We start from the raw sequence: 27,610 nt of genomic DNA on the forward strand, positions 1-27,610 counted from the left end.
CAAACTTCAAACTTACTTCTCTGCTGGTATGAATGCAACACATCATAAGAAAGTGTTTCACCGCTGTTCAAATGCACTTTGGATCGCATCATATATATGTATAAATGTTTTCCATCTGAAAGGACTAAATATTAAATGAAACAAATGACAATAAAATGCAAAGTAATCTCTTCAGTAATCAAAATACTTTTTTAATGTAACTGTATTCTATTTACCAATGATTTAAATTGTAACTGTAGTGGAATACAGTTACTTATATTTTGTATTTTAAATACGCATTCCCGTTACATGTATTCCATTACTCTCCAACCCTGTCTATAAGAGATGTCATAACTTTATTTCATCGGTTAGCCAGAGTTTTTGACAATATTTTAATGTCTAGCTGGATCAGGGAAATTGGACGGTAACTCTGACACTCGCTTGGATCTTTGTCCTTTTTAAGAATCAGACTGATCAGGGCTTGCATCATGGTTGGTGGAAGCTTTCCATTCTTTAATGATTCCATAAAAACTTCTAGCAAAAGTGGAGCCAATTCTGTAGCATAAGATCTAAAAATTCAGCGGCAAAGCCATTTGGCCCGGAGCCTTGCCTGTAGGCAAGGTCTTAATTACCTCGCCAACTCCTCCAAGGTTATCTCAGAATCAAGGTAATTTTTTCACTCATTCGTCAGTTTAGGGAGTTCTAATGGTTCCACAAAGTGTCTAGTATCTTCATCAGTAGATGAAGACGTGGAACTATAGAGATCAAGATAGAATTCTTTAAAAGCATTATTAATATCAAATGCCAAGGTAAAAATTTCACCACCAGCAGATTTCACTGAGGGAATGGTAGAAAAAGACTCTCTCTGCTTTATATATCTAGCCAAAAGCTTCCCTGCTTTGTCCCCCGACTCATATGACTGTCTTGCCCTGGATAGCCAAAGCTCCACCTTTGGCGACAAAATAGTTTTATATCTGTATTTCAAACGGGTCAATTCTCTGAGGCCATCAGACAACATTCAGCGCTAAAGCTCTGCCTTGGCACTTTTAATATTCCCTTCCAACTCCACGAGTTCTCATGCTTTGAATTTTTTGATGAATGAGGCATACTGTATGATCCGACCCCTAAGAACCACATTAAGTGCCTCCTAAGCCACACCCACAGAGGATACTGAGGACCAGTTGGTCTCCATATAAATGTTAAATTCAGGAATTCAAGATTTTGCAAAAGAGATACATTACAGCGGCAACTATATGATTTCCTTTTCTCCATATGTGGCAACATCTCTAAACTCACCAGGGTGTGATCTGAGACTAAGATGTTTCCAATTGAGCAGTCAAAAACAGATAAAATGAGGGACTTATATATATATATATATATATATATATATATATATATATATATAAACATCTATTCTAGAATAAATCTTATGGACTGATGAAAAGAATATATAGTCCCTACCAGATGGGTTCAAAAGTATCCAAAAATCAGTAAGACCAACATTTTTACACATCCTGTGAAACATCAATGTTGCTCTAGGGAGCTTACACACTTTTGCTTCACTATGATAAAGGACTGAGTCCATCAATAGCTTAAAGTCTCCTCCCAATATTATATCATGAGGGGTGCCAGCGGCTTGCAATGTCCCTTCAAGATCTATAAAAAAGCCCTGCTCATCAGCGTTAGGTGCGTAAATATTTGCCAAAATCAACCTTTGCCCCTGAATTTCTGCTAAAACAATAATGACTCTTCCTAATTTATCTTTACTATGTTTAAGACATTTAAATTGTAAATGTTTACTTATCAATGTAATGACTCCCCTGCTCTTACTTGAGCCAACACTAAAGAATACATGCCCACCCCATATCTTCCCAAATTTTCCAGTTTCCTGTGGGAAAAGATGCGTTTCTTAAAGAAACACTATATCATATTTCCTGCGTTTAAGAAAAGAAATATTTTTATGGGGTGCCCCAACCTATTCACATTCCATGTGGAGAGAGACAATCCACTCATACTAACATTTGACATTTTGACATATTAGAAAAAATAGATTGTGTGTCAAAAACAAAATTATAAAGACCACATTCCAAAATTAGTGCAACAGTCAAACCCCGAACTTCCCCCAGAAACAAACAATCAGAAAAAAGAAAAACTTTACCATCAGATTGCTCAAGTCCAGCGTTTCTATACAAATTTTGTGAGACAGAATTACATAACAAAAGAAAATCTATAAAACAAACTCCAGCCAATAGGCGGGATAAACACAAAGAACGTGTAGATTCATCCACATAACAGTCCCGAAGGTGTGTTTCTCCACAAAACAAGCTTCAGCCGCTAGCGTAACCAGCACAAAAAAAGAAATCAAAAAAAAAAAAAAAACAATTGTTCAGTTTCCTCGGGCAGTCAAACGAATGTTCAGTGAGCCACTAGGCGGAACCAGCGCCAAAAGAAACAAAAAAGGTGCCCAGTTTCCTCGGACGGTCAAGTGAATGTTCAGTGAGTCAGGCCACCTGCAATGCGAGTACCACACAATGACTTACTCCATTGACTTTATGAAGGACAATGCTTGTTGGGGACATGTAAATACTTTGTGGCCATCCTTAGCATCTATTCTCAATTTGGCCAGGAACATCAGTAACATGCAAAAGTGACCTTCCATTGATGTAAGAGTTTCTTGCATCCCTTGACTCGATCACGTTTCTCTTGTCGAATTCACAAAGTCTGGAAACAAGAAAATGTTGTGGTTCTTCCAAGAAAGCCTTCCTTTACTCCTCGCCTCACGTAACACAAGATCTTTATCGGATGATCTCAAAATTTGGGCCAGAATTTATCGGGGCCTGTCTCCCTCAGCGGATCGCTGAGCCAGAACTCTATGAGCTCACTTGATTTCCAGCTTATGGCCTGTTATGTCGAGCAGACTCGGAAGGAGCCCATCCAGACATTCCACCATATTCTGACTCTCTGCTCTCTTAGGAATTCCAACAATTTGGACATTATTCAATCGGTTATGATTCCTCATATCTTCCAACTTTTCCCAAAGCGTTCCAAGTCTGCCTTGGTCACTAGTGATTTAGCAGCTAATTCCCTCTCTGATGACTCTAGATAATTGATCCATTCTCAATATCCGCCACTCTTGTAACCATCTCAGTGAATTTCGTCTCCATGGCAGTGATCGATCGACGTATTACAGCAAGCTCCTCCAAGTCAGCAATGACCTTCATCAGCATTGCCGACACGTTCATCAACTGTCGCCGAATTTCCTTCACCTCACTGGCCAAATTGACTCCCGGGCTTGGAGCTTGCTCGGGGGGCTTCAGCTTGTGCACGTAAGTGTCTTTTTATTTTTTTTTATTTTCTCCCCTTTTCTCCCCAATTTGGAATGCCCAATTCCCAATGTGCTCTAAGTCCTCGTGGTGGCGTAGTGACTCGCCTCCACGGAGGACGTGGACGGCGGAGGACGAATCTCAGTTGCCTCCGCGTCTGAGACCGTCAATCCACGCATCTTATCACGTGGCTTGTTGAGCGCGTTACCGCGTAGACATAGCGTGTGTGGAGGCTTCACGCTATTCTCCGCAGCATCCACGCACAACTCACCACGTGCCCCACCGAGAGCGAGAACCACATTTTAGTGACCATGAGGAGGTTAACCCAGCGTGACTCTAGCCACCCTAGCAACCGGGCCAATTTGGTTGCTTAGGAAGCCTGACTGGAGTCACTCAGCATGCCCTGGATTCGAACTTGTGACTCCAGGTGTGGTAGTCAGCATCTTTACTTGCTGAGCTACCCAGGCCCCCTATGTAAGTGTCTTTTAATGTCTCCAGAGCCCGAGGATTTTTAATTCTTTGACATATTGTCTTCCTAGAACAGTTAAAAATCAGGGTGTATCGAGTCTCACCAGTTTATGATACAAAAAGTATTAAAACTAGCAAAGTGCGCAGAGCTCGCCATTCACACATCCGAACCTCGCATGGCGCCACGTGACTCCCTCACAAAGTGTAGTATTTAAAATATTTGGGGTAATCAAACAATAATTGGGTAACTTATGGCAAAATACCTTTCATGGTAAGTCATTCCACTCGGCAGCCATCTTGGGAACAAGCAAGCTGTTATCTATGGATACAAGTGGCATTAAAGTACAGCTCCTATCTACTTGAATGGGAAAAGACAGAAATCTCGAAAGCGATTAGTCAAAATTATGATCAAATGTCATATTTAAAGTCAGCATTAAAATATGACAACACTGGTATCATAAATTGTGCTTCTTTAGCTCAGATCACGCAAAAAAAAAAAAAGCTGACTCAAAGGCGATGTCTCTATCTAAAAGGTGATTGGTGGGATTTACTTTTCTACAACCGGCATTTCTGTTTTTCCAAATTCCCCCATTCGTTTTAATATAAGTGGTCCGTCTTTGGACAGTTATAAACTCTGCTTATAATTCTCTCTACATATTAAGCTGAATAGAATAAATCCTTTTAACTATATATATATATATATATATATATATATATATATATATATATATATATATATACACCTTTATTTGTGAAAATATTGAAATGCACCAGAATATAGAATATTTGTACATAGAGAAACAGTGTCGCATTTTTTATTTTTTTATTACATTTCAGAGGAAGCCACGCTTCCTGTGCAGTCAAACAATGCACTAATGCACACAAGGTTTAAGGTCACATAACACTCATTCTAAAAATCCTGTTTAGTCTCAGTTATGATAGCTCACACATTCAGATTAGCTTAATGCAGAGTGGTGTGAAGTATGACATTAAGAAGCTCTGGTAGAACTGCAACTGCATTGTTGCACTTTTCCACCAGGGCCAAAACAGAAAGGTTCAATTTCAATGGGTTTAACAGGACAGACACTGAGGTCCAGAGTCACAGACTGTCCTCAATGGCACTCTTTCAGTTCAAAAGCTGGCTGGACAAAGCCATTGTCCAGAATGTCTGACCTTTGCCAATGATTAACAGTTGCACCACTTCCCCTATGACAAGCAGCTCAAAAATTCCTTGAAATGACTATCAAGGCCAGGCACTACAGCTCCAAAGATACCGCCATATGACTGAATCAGATGCTACGAATTACAGTACAAATGTGGCCTCAGCTGAGAGCCACAATAGGCACTCAGTTCTCCAGAGGTTAGCACCAGACTATACTGCAGCGATGGACAATTGCACTCTGTTCTGGAAATGTTGTTTGTAATATCTCTACTGAACTTGGGCTGGATCAGCGTGTAAATGGACTTACCCACATGCCTTCTGCAAGTGATATAAATGGCAACTCTCAATTTCAGAATCATTCCAGTGGATTAAGTGAACACTTTGAGAGCATGTGAATTGCTATTGTTAAGTTTGTAAAAGTTGTAAGACAGAGTACAGGCTAAATACATGTGTTTATATTCTGAGCATGTAAAATTTGACATTTTGCTTAACAGAGAATACTAGTTAAGTGAAATGCTAATACACAACAAAAAGACCTAAATAAATATAAAACATAACTATTTGACACAAGAAAGTGTTTTATATGAAACCATTACCATATTTATCCTGGTTACATTCAGGCTTAGTAACCAAACAGACACAAAAGGTTCACCGTACACCTCTTAGTAGCCCAGACTTTGTTAGTACAAACAAATGGCTATTTAAAGACCGGCCACAAGTCAAATGGCTAGTGCTGTGCTCCACAGGCTGTGGCCATTTACCAGAGTGACCACGTGCTTCATGTCTGAGTCATGAGCAATGTGGCATCCTGGACAAATTTCACTGCTTTTATTTTAATCCCTAGCAACATATCTGTTTTGTGTGTGTGTGTGTGTGTGTGTGTGTGTGATGGTCTTTGTTTATTGAAATATTTGACTGATTCTCTTACAAAAATTGGAGAATAAACAATAACTTTACCTCAAATTCAAACTTAAGGGTTCCCCCATTCCATCAATCACACATGCTCCTTCCAAAACCCTGTGATCAAAAGACATATCAGCCAAACAGAAGTCAGCAAATCCAACAACTCAAAATTCACAGGAGATGGCAAAATCGTAAGATATCATATGATTTGGCTTGTATGAAAAGGAAAGATTTTATTCCCATTAAAACCAACCAATAAACAAACAAAGTTTTAAATTGATTCAATAAAGGCATTATAATTAATCTAGCCTTCTATCTAACACTTTATTTTAAGAAAGGGAACTTCTGTGAACAAAATCGGTTACTTATTCCATATTCATTTATGCAATACAGTGACTGATGTCAATAACCTGTAATACGCTTCCCTTGTCATGTTCTAAACCCTGATGATTTCTTTCTTCTGTGGTAAGTCATTTTCCTGTTAAAATCAGGGTTAGGTTTATGGTTTGGTTAAGGTGTCTGATTTTATGATTTGGCTTAGCTTTGGGTTAGGAAAGGTCATAATTACATAGTTTGTTGGTTTGTTAAAGGTGCACGCAGTTACTTTTTCCTTGATAAAAAAAAAAGTTTTACTCCTACAGAAATGACTTGTAATTTTGAAATATATGTATAAAATCATGATCACTCACATGAGATGAAGACTGCAGTCATATCAGTAACCTTAAAAAAGCTGTTTTACTGTACATGGAGAGGGTCCCCTCATGGGAGCAGCCATGTTAGGATCACATGATCAGCCGGATACTACTCCCTTAATCTCAGTAATTGGCCTGTCATTGGATTCTTTCACTCATGGATTAAATTAATCATGGCTGATGTAAACAGTGAATTTTTACAATGTTATTGGTAACAGAGCAACATTTCAGATGCAATGATTTGTCCTGGTTAGTCCAGTTATGAATGAATTATTCAGTCACATTACTTCTTTTATGCACATCTTATTCAGTAAATGTGTTTCAATCATAGTTTATGTGCATTTTTTCTTATCAAATAAAAAAAATATATATCCACCAGTGAACGTATAAGTTTCTTTGCACATTTTGGGGATTTTATTAGCATCTTGGTGTTTCCATCCAGCAGTTTTTATGTGATATCCAAAATGCGCAAAAAAAAATAAAAAAATAAAAAAATACGTGGATGGAAACCCAGTGCAAGTACAAGACGACATTAACACAACATTTCCTGCATGCACCTTTAATTTTTCTCTATGGTAGTAAAAGCTGAACATTTTGCCATCTCATACTATTTTTATGACACCTCATGAGCAAACCCTGGCAGAGGCAAACTGGAATATAAACAATGATTGACATAGGGCGTTTCTAAAGTATTCTAATTGGCTATAAAAGAGCAATGACCAGATGCAGTTTGTGTGGAGCACGTTCTAAGCACCCGTTTGAAAATCTTTTCAATAAAATGGAAGGGGGGGGTATAATAGTCTAAAATAAGGGTGAACCACTCCCATGATTTATTTATTAAGGCTATTTATTTTGATGTTTATAGTGGAGTGATTTATAGGACACCTATTGAAGTGATATGGCAGATGGTAGACATTTGTATTATTCAAAATTGCAAGTTCAGTCAAGAGATGAATGTATTTCAACACTTCTAAGTTCTTCAGAGGAACCAAATTGATTGGACAGCGCTCGCGGTGGCCAAAACAAGAGGCATGTGACACTCTGCTCCATAGCAAAGAAACAGAATCGAAGCGTAAGCGCGCAGGGCTCTTTTATATACTCTTCTAAATATAGCCATCCAATCAGCGCGTATGCAAGCACAGTTGAATTGACCAATCGCAGCGGAAGAAGGGCGGGGTATGTCCACACGCGGCCGCTATTGGTCGAAAGTGATATCATATGCGCCCGCGCAACCTGGTCGGCCCTGATTGGGCGCGTTGTGAAGACACGTCACGCTGTCACGAGGGGGTAGGCAGGCAGCGAGGTTTGAATAGGGGAAGTTGACAGAGCGCAGTGCGTTACCTCGAGTTCAGTGTTTGCAAATAAAGTGATCTCAACAGCTGAAAGACGCGGACTAGCGGACTTTGAGCGAGCAAAGCGACGGCTGCACTGCTTTGCTGTTGCATGTGAGGACGCTTTCTTGTCACACTTGATTTTGATCCCAGAAGATATTTTAGTCGTTTTATTGCCTAACATTTGGGATTGCAATGGATGTTCTACCAATGTGCAGCATTTTTCAGGAACTTCAGATCGTTCATGACACTGGCTATTTCTCTGCATTGCCATCGCTTGAAGAATACTGGCAACAGGTAACTTTTCTTATATTGAGTTATATAGGTGAAACTTTGGAAAGCAGAAGTCGGATTGGATAAGAAAGAGCTGTGATTGGTGGATATTGACTTTTCTGTCTTTAAAGTGAAAACAGAGAGACGTGTTTGTAAACGCGCGTCTGTGTAGCTGCGTTGCGCTGAATGAGACGTTGTAACATTCCATTGGGACGTTCTATCGTCTATTTGATTATATATTATATACATTGTAGCGCGGTAAATGATGTCAATCAACCCCTGATAGAACGTAGCTATGATATCGGTTACTGTATAAAAAATACTGTTGCATTTTTGTCATATAGTTCGATTTTTAGTCTTCCGATTAAGCTATAAATCATATCTGTATTGCGTTTCAATCATAGCAGACACTTTTTAAACACTCCATTCAGCGAATAAAAGAATCGCATGATTCGATCACCCATTATTTTGCATTCCCGTGTGATTCTTGCACGAATCTCCACTTAAATTGCTTTGACAGTCTGCTGCACATGTTCTGTCACATAACAGGGTTTATGGGAGGCGCTTATATTAATTGTCATAGCAGAACAGATTCCCCTGTATATTTACTGATACACTTTAAGATTGAACTGTTGCGGGCGTCTTGCGTGTATTGTCGCCCGGTTGTTTCGGTGGATACCTGATTGAAATTGATCCAGGTAGTTTCCCTTCAGGCTTTTGGGGATTCTGGCACGACTCCACATGGCCGTCTCTCGTGGCATTTAAATTCGCCGAAGCGCTTGTAACGCCAGTTACTTGAGGTTTCCCAACTCAGACCGTTTAGATACACTGAGGGGGTTTTCCCTGTTGGAAAGTGTGTGGAATCAGTAACTTGAGATTATTCGGGCCATATTTAGTGTTTACGGTGAATATCATTATAGGTAGCGAGGATGTGTAGAGCTGAAACGCACCACTGAATGTCTACACTGCTGGAAAATACTTTGTGAATATTCTGAATGAAGTCTAAAACATTTTATACTCTACCGCGCGGTACTTTCGCACTGGAATTTGTTTAAAATCTATTAAAACGTGTCCAGATGTACGTCGAGGCTGTATGAATTGGGAAACTCGACAGAAAAGCGAGAGGAAGTTCTGTGGCTTCCTTAAAAGGACTCTGAAACGACTGTATGACTCACGAGAGGATAACTGTTCTTAGAAATACAACAAGTACCTCCCAAAGCCACGTTTATACATAGAACACAATTTAAGAATTTACTTTATTGGTCTGAAATGTTTCCATGTTACACATATTTCAACAGAAAATGTCTTCTAGCACATGCCAGAGTGTGGTTAACCTTAGCTAACCCTCAGCACTCAGCTTTGAAAGCTGAGGAAACATCCTGCCCCATTAAAGAAATAGTTCACCCAAAAATACAAACTGATATAATTTACTCACCCTCATGTCATACCAGATGTGTGTGACTTTCTTGCTTTTGCAGAACACTTTTGCAGATTTTTAGATGAACATCTCAACTCTGTAAGTCCATTCAGTGCAAGTGAATGGTGACCAAATCTTTAAAGCTCCAAAAAGCCCATAAAGGCAGTATAGATGAAATCCATATGACTCCAGTGGTTTAATCGATGTCTTCTGAGGCGATCCATTTGGTTTTAGGTGAGAACAGACCACAGTGCAGCTTGTTTTTCACTATAAATCTTGCCAATCTGGCACAATCATGATCTCCAGCTCGATTACATTTCCTAGTGACGTATGCGCAGAGTGCCAGAAGTGTGCTCGAGCTTGAAATCATGATCGTGCCTAGAGACTGCAGATGTCAAGATTTATAGTGAAAAAAGGAGTTATATTTTGGTCTGTTCTCACCCAAAACCGATTGGATCACCTCAGAAGACATGGATTAAACCACTGGAGTCGAATTGATTACATTTATGATGCCTTTATGTGCTTTTTGGAGCTTCAAAGTTTACTTGGATTGTGAGGACCTACAGAGTTGAAAAATTATTCTAAAAATCTTAATTTGTGTTCTGCAGAGGAAAGAAAGTCATACACATCTGGGATGACATGACGAGTAAATTATGAGAGAATTTTGATATTTGGATGAACTATTCCTGTAATACTTATTGGCTTTTGGACAAGGCCGCCACCACCATAGACATTTAGGGGGGTTATGTGGGTTTTTAGATTGTTGACCCCTAAATTATTATATTTGGGCTCCTGATCCTTGCCTTTAGATCCTCTTGTGTTGCTCTTGTCAGCTGGTAAACTTGTAAAGTCTGTCATGCATATTCTAACACTGTGTTTTCTGTTTGAAATCAGACATGTTTGGAGCTGGAGAGATACTTGCAGAGTGAGCCGTACGTCTCTGCGTCTGACCTCAAATTTGAGGCCCAGGAGGATCTCTGGAGCAAGCTCATCTTGGCTTGTGGAGATAAGGGAGATGGGAACGGCAACCTTCCGAACATCAAGGAGGACGACAATCAGGACTGTCAAATATTAGAAACCAACTCGGATGCCTGCAGTGAGGCGTCCGACAGCTCGGAGGAGCTCTCGCCCACTCACATCTTCACCTCCAACCCTCTGGGCTCAGTTCTGACCGAGTCAGCACATCACTTGAGTTCCTCCATCATCAGCACGCCTCCGTCCTCCCCAGAGACCCTCCAGGAGCCCGGCATCCCGCAGGTGTGGGGCTCCAAACAGACGGACTTGCACATGCCGGCGAAGATCCGGCCGAACGGGCTGGGGAAGGCCTCGGATAAGACTTCCGCAGGAGGGGATTCCTCTCCGGATGGCAGGAGGAGAGTACACAGGTGTCATTTCAATGGCTGCCGAAAGGTTTACACAAAGAGTTCTCATTTAAAAGCACATCAGCGGACTCACACAGGTAAGAAACTGCTATAATCGCAAATTGTTTGACATTTAATCTTCTGTGGAACACAGAGGCAGAATGTTAGGGACTGGCAGCCCTGAAAGTGAATGGTGACTGAGGGTAACATTCTGTTTAACTTCTCCTTTTGTGTGATAAAGAAAGTCATATTGGTTTGGAAAAGCATGAGGGTGAGAAAATGTTGACAGAATTTAAATTTTTAGGTGAACTATCCCTTTAATTGAGGCTGCATAAACTACTTTGGGACATAACTAGCTGTTGTTTGTGACGTTTCTTCTTTCTTATAATTCTAAATTGGATTTATGACAACAAAATCAATGCAAACAGACATAGAAACCTCCAAAAGGGGAAACGTGCATACTTTGCTTGCATACTTGGGAGGTTTTGCGTCGTCTGTGAAGTTGTGTAATGCAGTTGAGGGTTCACTCAGGCTGTCCTCGGCTGCAAGGCTAATGTCACTCTGAATATTTGCCTTGCATGAATGCACGCCTAAATGGTGACCTTATCTGTTTGGAATGCGGCCTTGGCAAGGGGGGGGGGGGTGGGGAGGGGGATGGGAAAAAACCAGCCAGGATGAAAACAACCTGCTCTACCAAAACAGTTTTGGTTTCGTCATGGGAAAGAACTAAGCTTTTGAATGGGGATCTGGGTGGCCCCTTTTTAAAGGGCCCATTGCATTCAAAACACAGGCACCGGGTGACTCGCATTGTTCCACATGCTGTTTATGCATACACAACGTAGAGGGGGACTTTTGTAATACCATGCATTCTGGCAATCCTTGCGACGGAATGCAGGATTTTATGAAATTTAAAGGGATAGCTCATCCAAACTGAAAATTCTGACATCACTCATCATTTGATTTTCTTTATTTTGTGGAATTCCAAAGGATATGTTAGTCTCAGTCACCATTCACTTCATTGCATCTTTTTGTTTTTTATGTATATATAATAAAAGTGAATGGTGACTGAGCCTGACATTTTGCCTAACAAATCCTTTTGTTGTGATCCCTGTAAGATTTCCTCATAGACCGCAGTTACCTGATCTGTAAACATGCATCCTGTTTACAGATGCATTTTTGAGTGCATTACTGAGCACGCTATGCCGCATTCCTTTCAAAGTAGCTGATGTTTCTCTGCCGAATCCTGGGGAAATTTTCTGAAAGGTGTTTGTGTTTTTGTTTACAGGTGAGAAGCCGTACAGGTGTTCATGGGAAGGTTGCGAGTGGCGCTTTGCGAGAAGCGACGAGCTCACCCGACACTTCAGAAAGCACACCGGTGCAAAGCCATTTAAATGCAGTCACTGTGACAGGTACGCACACTTCTGTCTCGCTATCTCTCTGTGACAGTCATCAAAGCCTACCTGTCTTCCTTGCCGCCTGCCTGATCCTTTCATGTGTGCATCAGTGAAACACGACGGATTCCGCATTCAGAATTGATTCTGTATTTATTGGTTCATCGATGGGAGTCATCCTATTATGTTGGGGTTTTATCACTTAATTACCTAATCGCATTAAATGCCTGAAAGCGCAATAGTCACACTGTTGCAATTCATTATTGATATTCTGTGTTTTATAGCCAAATGCGCCACTCCTGTTGGTCACCACTCCCTCTGTTAATTATTGCTCTTCCCTGATGGTGTGCTTTGAACACCATTGTTTGCTCAACTTCCCTTTTTGCCGTTTTGTTTCTGTGGGTATTTGATGGGTTTCATAGTTCTCCTTTAGGCTCTTAAACCACTTGATCAGTGAGTTTGTCTGCCCACATGGAATCTACGACCACAGAAATCATGAGATTTCTACAGAATTCTAACTCCCCTCATTCATAAAGTTCTATGTACTTTTGCTAATTTGATTATGTTTTCAGTTAACGAAGAGAGTAGAACTCTCAGCTCAGGCCTCAAGAATATTTTTTTTAATTTTTTTCTGGTCTTGGAGGGCCAACATTTTTACTTGCCCTGCCAACATTTTCATTGACCCTGTGCTATAATCAGGGTTTCCCCAAGTCATAAATTAAAAACCATATATCCATCCATCCGTCTTCTACAGCCTCTTGTCCTATGTAGTGCTGGAGCCTATCCCAGCTGTCTTGGGCCTAAAAAAATACATAAATTCAAATTTTATATATATATATATTATATATACCTGAAAATATGATGGCCTAGGAAAGTCATGAAAAAGTAATAGAACATTTTATAGAGAGTGTGTGTGTGTGTGTGTGTGTGTTTCTCTCTCTTCTATAAAACAATTCTTGACTTGGATATAAATCTTGTGTAGAGTAAAAAAAGAAAAGAAAAGAAACAATGCCTGTGATGACCTTTGATTTGGTCCGCCTTGCCATAGATTAAAATGGGGGGGAATGAATGTAAATAAATAAATATGCTATTGACACAGCTCTTCATTGCATTCATTTAGCAGATTGTGGAGTAATATATATATATATATATATATATATATGATATCATAAAGGAGGGGAAACAGGGCAATTTTTATATTTTAATGACACAGTTTGATTTAATGCAACGTTTACCATGCCCTCTCTCAAGATTTTTGGCCCTTCATAGGAAAAAGTTTGGGCACCTCTGGTCTAGATTATTTAGTAACAAATCAGTCTGAATCAAAAATGATTTTAAAAATCTGTATCCAGAAATTATAAACACTTTGAAAGGTCATGGAAATTAATTGTTCAGAAAAGGGGTGGGAGCCCTTTAGAATGCAAATTTCAATCCATTTTATCTGAGGCTTCCAATAATATCACAATTTGGACAAAACCTCATCTATGATGACCAGCTAGATAACTTTACCTTGGTGACATACTTAAATCAGCAGAGTTTGCAAAACAGCAATGTTCAAAACATCACAGAAATGTCAAATGTTTTAGTCCACACTCCACTTTCAGTTTCCAAACGTCATAGTTTTCAAAAGTATGTGGTTATGGAGAGCGTTTTCGAATCGCCCTGTTTTCGATGGAGGAAAACGCAGTACCAATGTGAATGAGAGGTGTAAACGTAGAGAAATCAATGTTTTTTTCAAATGAAAATGGAATTCTGTGAATGTGGTTTAAAAAGTTTTAAATACAAGAAAATGCTTTAAATACAACAAGAAAATTAAGTGAAAATATACATCTGGAACACCTCTATGACTTTCTCACCTTTTTCATCTTTCATTAGTTTGCATCCCTGTTTCTCATAACCCGCTCATAACATTTCAATCTTTCCTTTTATGTCGACATGGCACCTATTCCTGCTTCATGAATTCACCTTGAGGGCCACTAGGGGCCCCATAAGTGATGCAATGCACAGATCTTAACCTTTGATCTCATTTTATGACTCTGGTGGCCCCTGCCTGACCTTGTTTTTCACCTTTCCACTCTCTTTCTCCAGGTGTTTCTCCAGGTCAGACCACCTGGCCCTGCACATGAAGAGGCACCTTTGAGGGGGCCGTAGCTTCACGCTGGGGATCTGTTGTGTCCTGACCAGCTTCCTGGTTGACCTGGCCCTGCAAGACGTTGGGGGGGGAGTGTGTTCCAGCCAAAGCATGCCATTTTGCACCATATCCTGTGTCTCCGTGAGCCCCGGGAAAAAGGCGGACTGACTGGTTGTTGAAACTGAAAAGGAAGGGACAAAATCATGAATGAAGAATCAAAGATGATTTCTAAAAAAAAAAAAAAAACATAAAAAAAAAAAAAATACGAAAAAGTTTAAAAAAAAAAAAAAAAAAAAAAAAGAGCGAATGAATGGTGTTTTGTATGGTGCATGATTTGGGACAACTCCCGGACTGTACACTGGTACTTTTAAAACAAAATCCTGTTTGACATGAGCAGATGAATGGCCTGTATGCAAGGAAGGGGTGGGAGGGGGGTACCAGTGTATCGCTGTTGGGCTGAATGGTGTCGGGGAACAAGTTCCGTTTTTGTTTCCACGCGGTGTGTCGAGATCAGCTGAGTCTGAGTGAAGCCGCGAGACTGAGAATTCCTGCCAGATGCGCTTGGGCTCTGTTTCACAAGATTGCAGGGGGCGTCGCAGGCATGTTTTCGCCCCCTGCCCCATCTGAGGAGGGAGGGCTGGGGCAGTACCTCAGTCCTGAATGAAAGTGGCTTTTTTTTTATTTTTTATGTTTCGGTGCAGCTACTAAATGTGCAATGTGTTGAGTAGCTTGTCCTTCGACAGGCTGCAAAAAGCTCATTTGTAGTCCGTTGTATAAGCTGTGTGCTTAGAGATGTAACACAATTATAACTTCACTATCATAAACAGGTGTTGCATGGTATTGGGGTTTGTACTTTTTTGTAATTGGACTGCAAATAGATTCCAATAAAGCGCAGCTAAATTCAACTGGTTAAATGTTACAATATTGTACATAAATGCATTGATCATTCTTCACTGCTTTTCACTCTGGTGATGGGGGTCTTGAGCCTTTCGATCAGCGATCATTTCATACAAGACTTGTTTTCATTACTCCTTTCATCTTGACGACTTAATTCTCTCTTTCTATCTCCATTTTACCTGTTGTTAATGCACTGTTTGCCTTAATGGTGCCTTATGCAAGTGACCTTGTCCTGTGGAATAGATTTGCTCCTTGGGAGGTGGGGTCACAAAATGTCTTGTATAAGTGATTGAAAAAGCTTTATTAAGGCTCTGTTTCACCTGAAAATGCACCTTTCCCATTTCAGAGGCCACTGCAACTAAGCCCTTGTAAATACTCGATGTTCTCAATCATGCAATTTCTTTCCTTGTCACTGTTTAGATACGTTTACCCTCAGATTTCTATATGTTGTGAAATTGTAAATTGTGCAATGTAGAGCACTTAAAGTTACCTACTTGGTATCTACTAAATGACTTTTTAAATGTATCGCTTTAGATGTGCGAATTCTATCTACGGGGGTGTATGCAAAACAAAATGCTCTGAAAATGGGAGAACAGGCTCTGTTGTGTAACACAAGGCTTGAATGCTTGTGGAATGCCAAACCCCCCTGTCCCCTGAAACCAAGAATAAAGCAAAAATGCCTAAAGATTTATTGTAATTAACAAGCTCCAGTCAGACAGGCCTTGCCTTGTACTGCCTGGCTGTAATGAATTGCTGAAGGCTCTGCCTGCTACAGACTGCTGACTCGGGCAGTTCGATACTGTCTGGATGCTGTTGTTTTTAGTCCAGCAACAGTATTGTAGAAACAGTGCACAGCCATCCAGAAAGCTAAAGACATATGCTCCCCCCCCCCCCCATTTAGACACACGTGGAGTCGAAAGTCCACTCATGCATGTCCCATCTGAGAGTTGAAATGTAAACTGTAATGCTCTTTTATCAGGGACCAAATTAATTTTGAACTTTATTGTGTATATAGTTCGTAATAAGCCAAAATTATTTGGGTATACTGTTTTTTTTTAAAAAATTTTTTAAATTTTTTTTTAATATAAATAAGCGCCATGCTCTGATTTGTTGAGTAATGGAGGTTTGACAATGTTGCAAGTAGAGCAGCTACGTAGATACAGATTTTTTTCAGCAGATGAAGTAACTTGAAGCAGCTTGCTGCCATAAAATCAGATCAACCAGGGTTTTGTGGGCAAAGAACATTCTGTCTTTCCAACAGTGGCTGAAATTATTCAAGTGGTAATGGAGCCTTAATCAAGTTTTCCATTTGCTTGCTTCAACCAACAATTTCTATCACTTATCTTTTCTCTCATGAATCCCTCTTGTCTAAAAAATATTTGTACAAAAGAATAAAAAGAGTAAAGATAGAAAAACAAAACTTTTCTAAGATTTTTATTTGTGTTTGCTTTATATGAATTTTATTTGAAATTGTTTTGCAAAATTGTTATATTTCTGTATGAATGTATTTTTTATTGGAATAATAAGAAATTCTTATCAGACAAGTTTGATTTGTTGTTTTGCTTCACTTTATTTATTTACAGCACTAACGATCGTGAAATGAGATTTACATTATTAGTGGTGCTTGGTTAGGGATTTGAACAAACCCTTAAACTGAAGTATTGAATTTTGGTTCATCCATCACTGCTTGGATGGATGCTTCAGCCATTATGAGACCAGAAACATACTTAATGCCAGTTTGTGTACATAAATGCAATCGCTTGGCTCTTAAGCACTCAAGGGGGTGGTAGAGTTACACTCAAAAGTCCAACGTGCAATGTCCATAGTTATGTTGCAGTAAATATATTGACTTACTTGCTCGGAAAAATAATACCTTCAAACTGTTGCTCCGCCATGACAGTAATTGGCTTGAAAGAGAAAACTCACTGTAGAAGCGGACCATTCATACTAATGTCCACTATAGCACCCCTTGTGGCAATGTTGAAAATGCAATGTGTACTTATTTAATGAGTCGCGGTCTGGTGCATTTTGGAATGCAACAACCCACGAAAGCGAAAAATGCGTAGAGTATATGACTCTACATGATACCTCAAATTGTACAGCTTGTTTAGAAGTTACATTTCTAAGCAATTAGACGTATTTTGACCTGGCGGATAATAAAACTAGTGGGGAAAAAAGTCCAATAGACTTGCAATGAAGGAAGAACTCAAGCCATATCTAGGGACCAGAATATAGAGACATGGGGGTTTTGGACTCATTTCTAAAACCACTCAGAACACTTCAGCAACCACATAGAAATGTCAACCACCCACAACACCATTAGGCAATGGAGCAATATTAGCACATAAGGTGGAGTTTTGCAATGGCAAGTGCCACAAAATAAAAAGAAAAAAAAAGAAATATATATAGTTTAATATTATTGTGCTATTATTAATATGCTGTGCTATAAAATTATGAATCTGGATTTACCACCTAATAATCACATTCTATCTTATATTTCACTGAAATGAAGGGAATACTACTGGATAGCAATTTTTAGCGATGCACCAGCCATGTTCACAGATTTGGCACTCTTATATGTTGCGTAAGTCGGTCTTAACACCCAGTAGGTGGGTGTTCCTCAGACTTGTCAAAATAGTGAAATATGTTCTCACAGAAAATGATTGCAAATTGCAGCCTTTGTGAAATGCTAAAGGTGGAAACATGCCCTAGGTGAATTCTTGCAGGTGGAGTACTCAGATATTTTGTCAGGGATTTGGTGGCTTTCTCTAATGTTTAAAAATGTGCATCCATCTGTTGTCTTCTCATCCACAATTTCAGTACATATTCAACTCAGAATCAGAGCTGCAGAAATAATGCATATGCATTAAAGCCTGTCCATGCAATTTAATGCATTTTCATAGCTGTGATTATTAAAAATGATGACTATTGGACATAAATAAGATAATGCAACACATTGGGCAATGGACAGAAGGCCTGTGCAGATTAGTTTAATGTTTAAAATACAGAATATACCATGTATAGTGGGGCCCGAGATCACTAGCGAAAATGCTTCCATTTTGCATTATTCCACTGAATACAAATTTGCTATTGCAAATGATATCAGCATAACAATTTGAGTGAAAAGTTAACATGAAAAATGTACATGATTTCAGAATTTTGTAGTATTTATTATGTTCACTTTTTACTTTAATAACAATGTGCTTTCGAACTGACATGGACTTCACAAGTTTGTGCAAAATCTGATGATTCATGTTGTTTCAGCATGATTTGGGAATGTTCTTGTGTGCTTCAATGGAAGCAAGGAGATCTGACCTTTAGAACAATGGAGTTAACATGGTCAATGTTACAAATTTGTTTACATTTGACTGCTGAGCTAGAAATAGTGCAGATAGTTAAATATTTCCACTTCATTTTACATAACTTTTGTTTGTTTAAAATTTTTCAAAATGTAAAACGTTTATTTAAAAAAAAAAAAAAAAAAAAAAAATATATATATATATATATATATATATATATATATATATATATTCCAAATGTTTAATGCGGTCTCTGACATTTGGAGCTCACTGTACAAACCAGTCATTTTCATCACCTAATTTTACTCTAGGGTGGAGTTTCACAACACACCAGGTTACCTGTGGTAAGATCGTGGGAAACAAGTTGCATTACATAACTCAAATACGGTTACGCCCCTGATGAATCAGCACTCGTTTTCCGTGTTTCTCAGCGCTGTGGTGTTGTTGATGCTGGGACATTGTGCCGCACTGAGAACTTTCTCATTATTCCGTGTAGCAGTCAGATCCTAAAGTGGAAGCAATTATATGCAGTCTTAGTCTTGGATAGTCACATAGCAACATCAATCCTTTAAAGGTCAAGTGTTCCCAAATCCATCATTAAATTTAACTGAAGGATCTCAGTCCTTGCTTTATGATGTCTAAAAGTGAAGGTCAATGCTTCAAAAGATCTACATTTACAAACGCGATTGTTTTATATGCTTTTTATGGTCATAAGTAGAACTGCAGTTTAGGAACTTGCTGAAAGAATCGAGCGGTTCACGCAATAGGTTTGTGTGCGTGCTTTCCCACGTTTAACACAGGGGATACCCCTAATCCAGGATTACTAAATCCAGATAAATTACACTAACATATGACATAAGCCTTAGTCTAGTCAAGTCATTTTTATTTGTATAGCGCTTTTCACAACACACATTGTTTCAAAGCAGCTTTACAGGAAATCATGCATTAACAAAAACAAACAAAAAATGAAACTGTAATATCTATAATGTCTTACAGTGATCATTGTGTAGTTTGATTTGAAACTGTAATGCTCTTTTGTCAGGGACCAAATAAATTTTGAACTTTATTGTGTATATAGTTCATAATAAGTTAAAATTATTTGGGTATACTGTTTTTTTTTTTTTTTTTTTTTAAATAAGCGCCATGCTCTGATTTGTTGAGTAATGGAGGTTTGACAATATTGCAAGTAGATCAGCTACGTAGATACAGATTTTTTTTCAGCAGATGAAGTAACTTGAAGCAGCTTGCTGCCATAAAATCAGATCAACCAGGGTTTTGTGGGCAAAGAACATTCTGTCTTTCCAACAGTGGCTGAAATTATTCAAGTGGTAATGGAGCCTTAATCAAGTTTTCCATTTGCTTGCTTCAACCAACAATTTCTATCACTTATCTTTTCTCTCATGAATCCCTCTTGTCTAAAAAATATTTGTACAAAAGAATAAAAAGAGTAAAGATAGAAAAACAAAACTTTTCTAAGATTTTTATTTGTGTTTGCTTTATATGAATTTTATTTGAAATTGTTTTGCAAAATTGTTATATTTCTGTATGAATGTATTTTTTATTGGAATAATAAGAAATTCTTATCGGACAAGTTTGATTTGTTGTTTTGCTTCACTTTATTTATTTACAGCACTAACGATCGTGAAATGAGATTTACATTATTAGTGGTGCTTGGTTAGGGATTTGAACAAACCCTTAAACTGAAGTATTGAATTTTGGTTCATCCATCACTGCTAGAGCTGCAGATATTATGAGGCCAGAAACATACTTAACGCCAGTAAGTGTACACAAATGCAATCGCTTGGCTCTTAAGCACTCAAGGGGGTGGTAGAGTTACGCTCAAAATCCAACGTGCAATGTCCAAAGTTATGTTGCAATAAATATATTTATTTTAACTTACTTGCTCAGAAAAATAATACCTTCAAACTTTTGCTCTGCCATGACAGTAATTGGCTTGAAAGAGAAAACTCACTGTAGAAGCGGACCATTCATACTAATGTCCACTATAGCACCCCTTGTGGCAATGTTGAGAATGCAATGTGTACTTATTTAATGAGTCGCGGTCTGGCGTATTTTGGAATGCAACAACGCACGAAAGCGAAAAATACGTAGAGTATATGACTCTACATGATATAATTGTACAGCTTGTTTAGGAGAAGTTACATTTCTAAGCAATCAGACTTGCGTATTTTGACCTGGCGGATAATAAAACTAGTGGGGGAAAAAAGTCCAATAGACTTGCATTGAAGGAAGAACTCAAGCCATATCTAGGGACCAGAATATAGAGACATGGGGGTTTTGGCATCATTTCTAAAAACCACTCAGAACACTTCAGCAACCACATAGAAATGTGAAAAGTCATTTTTATTTGTATAGCGCTTTTCACAACACACATTGTTTCAAAGCAGCTGTACAGGAAATCATGCATTAACAAAAACAAAAACAAACAAAAAATGAAACTAATATCTATAATGTCTTACAGTGACCATTGTGTAGTTTGATTAAATATGATTGTAAAATGTTATAGAAATTAAATAATTAAATAATAATTGTATTTAAAACCCCTGTGAGCAAGCTGAAGGCAACTGTGGCAGGGAACACAAAACTCCATAAGATGTTGGGTAATGGAGAAAAATAACCTTGGGAGAAACCAGGCTCATTGTGGAGGCCAGTTCCCCTCTGTCTAAACAACATGAATTCACTGCCAACATTAGTTATTTGTGTGCAGTGCAAGTCATGGTTTTAAATGTGTAAATTATGTAAGCGTTAAGGTCCAATGTTTTAAAAATATATATATATATATTTTTTTTTATTTTTTTTATGAACTTTAAGATGAATGACTAATGTCTTTGAAGTCCATTCTGGATTAACTGCTGAAGTTTACATAGATGCATTGTTCTTTATTAGTTGGCTGATGAAGGCTTTTGTTGGCAATTAAATGATAGTCTGTGTATTCAATTTCAAGAGTGTAGTGGTGATGCAGGCAGAGATAAATGATGAGGTGCATCGCAGTTCAACCTGCAGGTCATTTCGGTGAGGTTCGGTGGGGTCCATCCTAAGTCCAATGTTCAGGCAGTGGCATATGAAGTATCCGATGTCTTACAGTTGCAGTTGGCATCAGTTCATCCTCTGAAGTGATGTCTGGCTAGCACCGGCTGTAGTTTGTCGTCATCTCTCAGCAACCTCTCATAGTAGTGGAGTCCGACACCAAGCAGGAAAAGAGCTGGATCTGGCCGGCTCTGGTAACCTCAGGATATGAATCCCGAGGTTGAGACATGGAAACAAATAGAATAAAATTAGCCTAGATGCCATTCAAATTTATGCAGAATTATAGATCATGATAGATGTTTCTGGTTCTGGCAGACCTAACTAAAGCAGCCTAATTGTGAGTTGAAGGATAAATTAGGTGTATGCCTGGCTAAATAGATGAGTCTTTAGTCTTGACTTAAACTGAGTGAGTGTGTCTGCATCCCAATCTATGTAAACCTCTGCAGTTAATCCAGGATGGACTTCAAAGACATTAATCATTAATCTTAAAGTAAATTAAAAATATTTTATCACTGGACCTTAACGCTTACTTAATTTACAAATTTAAAACCATGACTTGCACTGCACACAAATAACTAATATTGTTTAGCCAGAGGGGAACTGGCCCCCACAGTGAGCCTGGTTTCTTCCAAGGTTATTTTTCTCTATTACCAACATCTTATGGAGTTTTTTGTTCCTTGCCACAGTCGCCTTCAGCTTGCTCACAGGTGTTCTAAATACAATTATTATTTATTTAATTTCTATACACATTTTACGATCATATTTAATCAAACTACACAATGATCACTGTAAGACATATAGATATTACAGTTTCATTATTATTATTATTTTTGTTAATGCATTATTTCCGGTAAAGCTGCTTTGAAATGATGTATGTTGTGAAAAGCACTATACAAATAAAAATTACTTGACTTGACATTAGTGCCGACATGAATAATAATTTTAGAAAATCTATGTTTAGCATTAGCCAGAACTTGTAAATTTGATCTGATGTGAGATGCCCGAGCCCCCGAAATGCATTTAACAATGTTGGCTGGAGTTTCTATTTCCACGTTCCTTACAATAGAATCACCAATTATTAGGGCTCTTTCAACATGATTCTCAATGGGTGCATCACTGAGTGGGGAGAATTGATTGGAAACTCTAACAGGAATGGGAGAGTGGTGTCACTTTGCTGAGCGAGTATGCCGCCGAGACGTCACCCAATCACCCTGCTGTGAGGGCTCTACCGCCAGAACCAAAGTGTGTGTGTTTCTCGCTGTTCTACCCACATCCGAAACTGTATCTACCAGCTTCTCTTTCTCACTGACCTCCATTAGTGTTCGGATGCGTGCCTCTAGCTCACTAACCTTCTCCATCAGCCTGACTAATTCCTTAGATTTATCACATGTGAATCCCTTACTGCTGACAGAAGAAGCTATAGTAAACAAGTGGCATGTAATGCAGGAAGCAATAACATGAGTGGATGCCATGACTAACCACAATTGTTTGTTGTTGTTGTTATGGTTGTTCTTGAGCGGCGAGGGTTTGAGATCAATGTGGTTCCTAATTAGCAGATGTTTGAGATTGATGCAATAATCTGTGTAAAACACAGTGGAGAAAATGAATGCATGCAGTCTAGACGTGAGATGTAGACAAGCGGAAAAAAGAAAAAGAAAAAAATGAGAGAAACGGGTGCATGCGGTATAATACACACAGATGAAACAGTAGAAAAGCGGAAAAGTCCAAAGCACGTGGTAAACTGACAAAGGATAAAACGATGAACGTAAAGAATAAGCAATGCTAAGCAGGCTAGCAAGCTACAAACACTCATGCAGCATGCTGTTAGGAACAGGAAGTGATAGGAGAGTTCAAGAATCAATGGCCTGCTCCTTAGCTTAATGTACATTCAGTGCCCTTGCCCATTGTATTTCATCACCAAATGTAGCAATACTCCTAAGTCTGGATTATCTCATTCATATTTGCAGTTATTTGAGCGTAATGTGCACCTTTACATTTTTGTTGTCTTGATAGACACAGCAATATACAATATCAGCATACTGACAGCATCTAAAATGTAAACCCCTGTGCATATGTACAACTTTAGAGAAGTATAAATGTTTAAAAATCCTCTAAATACTGGTCAGAACTGAAATTGCCAGGTGGCCGAGTTCAATACAATCTCTCGTTAATAAGTAAATATTGGAAAAAACTTTGACCAAGAAAGAGCTTTCTAATGGAAAATGTATTTAAAAATGAAATCCAAGTGGAATGAATAAAGGTAAAGTCATTTTAACTCTTTGTATGACTGACTTTTTCATCAAATCTAAAAAAGTATGAAATATAAGTGAAACTGTTGAACTGTTGAACACTCATTTACTGATTAAATCTTTAGAAACAACAGAATGAATATTTGTCATATTAGCTAAAAGACATTAACTGTTAAATAAATACATATTTAATTAATCTATTATTAATAGAATACAAATATCCTCTGAATTCCATGAATTCTGTAATGAATGGTTTCTGAGATGAGACAGGAGATGTAGGATCTATGTGTAGGCTTTAATAAAAATGATGACAGTCAAACAACAAATGGGAACTCAAAACAACAAACAAGAACTGTCAAAGGAATGCAAAACCTGAAGGGTATTTATACAAAAAAAGCTAATGAGGGGATGGAAAACAGGTGAGAACAATCAGGAACAGATGGCAGTGATGAGGGCAGTGCATACTGGGAAATGTAGTCCGGGAAAACACTTCAAAATAAGAGTCCTAGGAAACATGAGGGAGACAGACTGTGACATAACCTCCACTTTAAGGGGCGACTCCTGGCGCCCCAAAGATGGTTGAGGGCAGGAAGATACAGGTGAGGAAGGGAGGAGACCCCAGGGTAAGGATTGGGTCCGGAGGTCTGGGGTGGCCGTCTCAGGGTAGAGACGGGGTCAGAAAGTCTGGGAGGTGGCCTCAGGGCAGGGACTGGGTTGGGAGGTCTGGGAGGCAGCCTCAGGGCTGGGATAGAGTCAGGAGGCCTGGGAGGTGGCCACAGGAAAGAGACTGGATCAGGAGGCCTGGGAGGTGGCCACAGGGCGGGGACTGGATCAGGAAGCCTGGGAGGCGGCCACAGGGCAGAGACTGGATCAGGAGGCCTGGGAGGCAGCCACAGGGCAGGGACTGGATCAGGAGGCCTGGGAGGCGGCCACAGGGCGGGACTGGATCAGGAGGCCTGGGAGGCGGCCACAGAGCAGGGACAGGGTCAGGAGCCCTGGGAGGCGGCCACAGAGCAGGGACAGGGTCAGGAGGCCTGGGGGTGGCCACAGAGCAGGGACAGGGTCAGGAGGCCTGGGGGGCAGCCACAGGGCTGGGACTGGATCAGGAGGCCTGGGAGGTGGCCACAGGAAAGAGACTGGATCAGGAGGCCTGGGGGACGGCCACAGAGTGGGGACAGGTTCAGGAGGCCTGGGAGGTGGCCACAGGGCGGGGACTGGATCAGGAGGCCTGGGAGACGGCCACAGGGCGGGGACTGGATCAGGAGGCCTGGGAGGCGGCCACAGGGCAGGGACTGGATCAGGAGGCCTGGGAGGCGGCCACAGGGCGGGGACTGGATCAGGAGGCCTGGGAGGCGGCCACAGAGCGGGGACAGGGTCAGGAGCCCTGGCGGGCGGCCACAGAGCAAGGACAGGGTCAGGAGGCCTGGGGGTGGCCACAGAGCAGGGACAGGGTCAGGAGGCCTGGGGGGCAGCCACAGGGCCAGGACTCAGTCAGGAGGCCTGGGGGGCGGCCACAGGCCAAAGGTGATATATTGTCAGGCGAGCTGAAATTAAAAGCAATGTCACAACATCAAAGGCTGCCTTTGCTAGAGGGTGATGGGTGAGTAAATGTGAATTGTTTGAAGCAATGGGGGTTGAAGAATAAGAATATGCAAAGAAAGCTTGCTTTAGAAAACTGAATAACTCTTGATGGTGCCTGCTAATTCAAGCATTAATATTACTAGTGCTCATACACTTGTAATACAAGTATTACACTTCGGCTCGTAACTGGTCCTGCAACATTGTGCCATGGAGATGAATGAAGCCTCTAATCATCTGGTTTGTTGAGGAGAGGTGTACTGTTACTTTTCAGTTCGGTTTTTAGATTTTTCCTTGGCGGATGATAAAACGGGTGTAAAAACACCCTGTCTACACCGGAAGGGTTAATTTCGCTCCCAAGCTCACTATATCATGAATCAGTATATCGTGAACATGAATTCGGGAACTGGGAAGGATCTATTGAGGATTAATAACAAGCTCATGCATTAAAAAACAGCAGCTATTAATCAACACCACCACTGTGTTAATGATACACAAGGACTGTACAATGATGCACAAATGTACAGTGTTACGAAAGATCAATGACAAATGAAGAAATAAAAATACAAAGGAGTGTATTTTTAATCTTCAAAAAAAAATTAAATATTTAATAGACTGTTTCCTTTTTGTGCACATTATGGATAAAAGATATTGAATACAACATCCCTTTTAAAGAGAAAATAAGGCTTTGACTTCATAATATTAGGTTCATGTTCTAATAAATTGAGAGACTTCAGAAGACATGACAAAATATTTTTTTCCAGTCTAAAAACCACATAGCAACGCACTAAAACCAGTAAGAACAACCCTAGCAAATGAATAGAAATGCACTAAAACCATTTAGATCACACTAGCAACCACATAGCAACACACTTAAACCACTCAGAACACACTATCAACTGTATAGCAATACACTTAAACCACTCAGAACTCACTAGCAACCACACAGCAATGCACTAAATACCACTCAAAACATCCTAGTAACTGCATAGCAATGCACCAAAAACCTTAGATCACCTTAACAACCACATGGCATTGCACTATAAAATTGCTTAGAACACCTTAGCAACCCCATAGCAACATGCTGAAATAACCCTAGCAGCCACTTAGCAATGTCCATGCAACCACACAGAACACTATAGGATCACGATGGCAAGTTTTGCATGGGTAGTCCAGTTGTATTCAAATCTAGTTGTATTCACCAACAGTTTTCTGGATTTGATTGCCACAGCACCTAAGTACGAGAGAAAATAAAATGTCAATGAGTCATACTAGAGATGCAATTTCACGATCATCTTCTTTCCTCCATTGTGGATCATCACCATGATTGGGTTTTGTCTGCATCCTCGCCATTCAATAAAAGCAGGGCTATTTGTTTTCAAAGCTGATACTTTACCCAATTAACATCTTGCAGTTAGAGCTTATGAACTCTAAAACATTACAAAGGAAATGGAGGGTGAGGATTGATCTGAAAGTGACACAACATTCATTGGGTGATTCAACTCTTTCTTCTTCTTCTTCTTCTTCTTTTTTTTTTTTTTTTGGTGCTGGTATCAAAAAGCCAGTGAGATCTGCACATTCTTCCTTTTCAACACAGATTAATTTCCATCATAACACACTAGAAAGGCTAAATGGCTCTTTTGAATATTGAGGTGCTCAAAAGAATTTAAGTCTCAAGTCTGAGGCAAACATGAGATTTGTTGGTGATTGTTGTTTGAAGAAGAGCAGTTGTTGATGGCTAAATTGCCTATTTGCCCTCTCCATTGTGACATCACTCGAGTTGACCATGTCACATGACTCTCAATGACTAGGGAGCAAGCTTCAGTCACCTGTCTAGTGACCTGCACGTAACATCCATTCACATGTCCTAACTGTATGGTGACGTATTTTGTCTGGCAAACTGACTGCTGATCTTGTGTGGTGGTTCTCTGGATCCACAAAGATGGCCTAAATAAAAACACCTCTAAATCATGAAGAAAACTTGGATGGTTTAATTGTATGTGCTTTGACTGAGAGCATATGCTAGAACAATTATGGGTAACACTTAACATTAATGTTCCCTTAGTGTAGGATTTATAAAGAGGATCATTAATGACCAATAACACATT

At 39.6% G+C, this 27,610-nt stretch overlaps 1 protein-coding gene across 1 annotated transcript; it reads left to right on the forward strand.

The window, feature by feature from the left end:
- The first annotated feature begins 7,823 nt into the window (after positions 1-7,823).
- On the forward strand, positions 7,824-20,224 carry LOC127434405 (Krueppel-like factor 6). The gene is made up of 4 exons (XM_051687130.1): positions 7,824-8,155; positions 10,443-11,007; positions 12,195-12,318; positions 14,389-20,224. The coding sequence occupies exons 1-4, from the start codon at positions 8,054-8,056 to the stop codon at positions 14,438-14,440; spliced, it is 843 nt and encodes a 280-aa protein (XP_051543090.1). The 5' UTR covers positions 7,824-8,053; the 3' UTR covers positions 14,441-20,224.
- Positions 20,225-27,610: the final 7,386 nt, after the last annotated feature.

The sequence above is a fragment of the Myxocyprinus asiaticus genome, chromosome 44 (genome assembly GCF_019703515.2).
Source record: "Myxocyprinus asiaticus isolate MX2 ecotype Aquarium Trade chromosome 44, UBuf_Myxa_2, whole genome shotgun sequence".
Taxonomy (NCBI): Eukaryota; Metazoa; Chordata; class Actinopteri; order Cypriniformes; family Catostomidae; genus Myxocyprinus; species Myxocyprinus asiaticus.

Coding starts and splice junctions, on each gene's coding strand:
- LOC127434405 (XM_051687130.1), top strand. CDS start 8,054: ATGGATGTTCTACCAATGTGCAGCATTTTTCAGGAACTTCAGATCGTT. Junction 8,156..10,442: donor TTGAAGAATACTGGCAACAG/GTAACTTTTCTT, acceptor GTTTGAAATCAG/ACATGTTTGGAGCTGGAGAG. Junction 12,319..14,388: donor AAATGCAGTCACTGTGACAG/GTACGCACACTT, acceptor CTCTTTCTCCAG/GTGTTTCTCCAGGTCAGACC.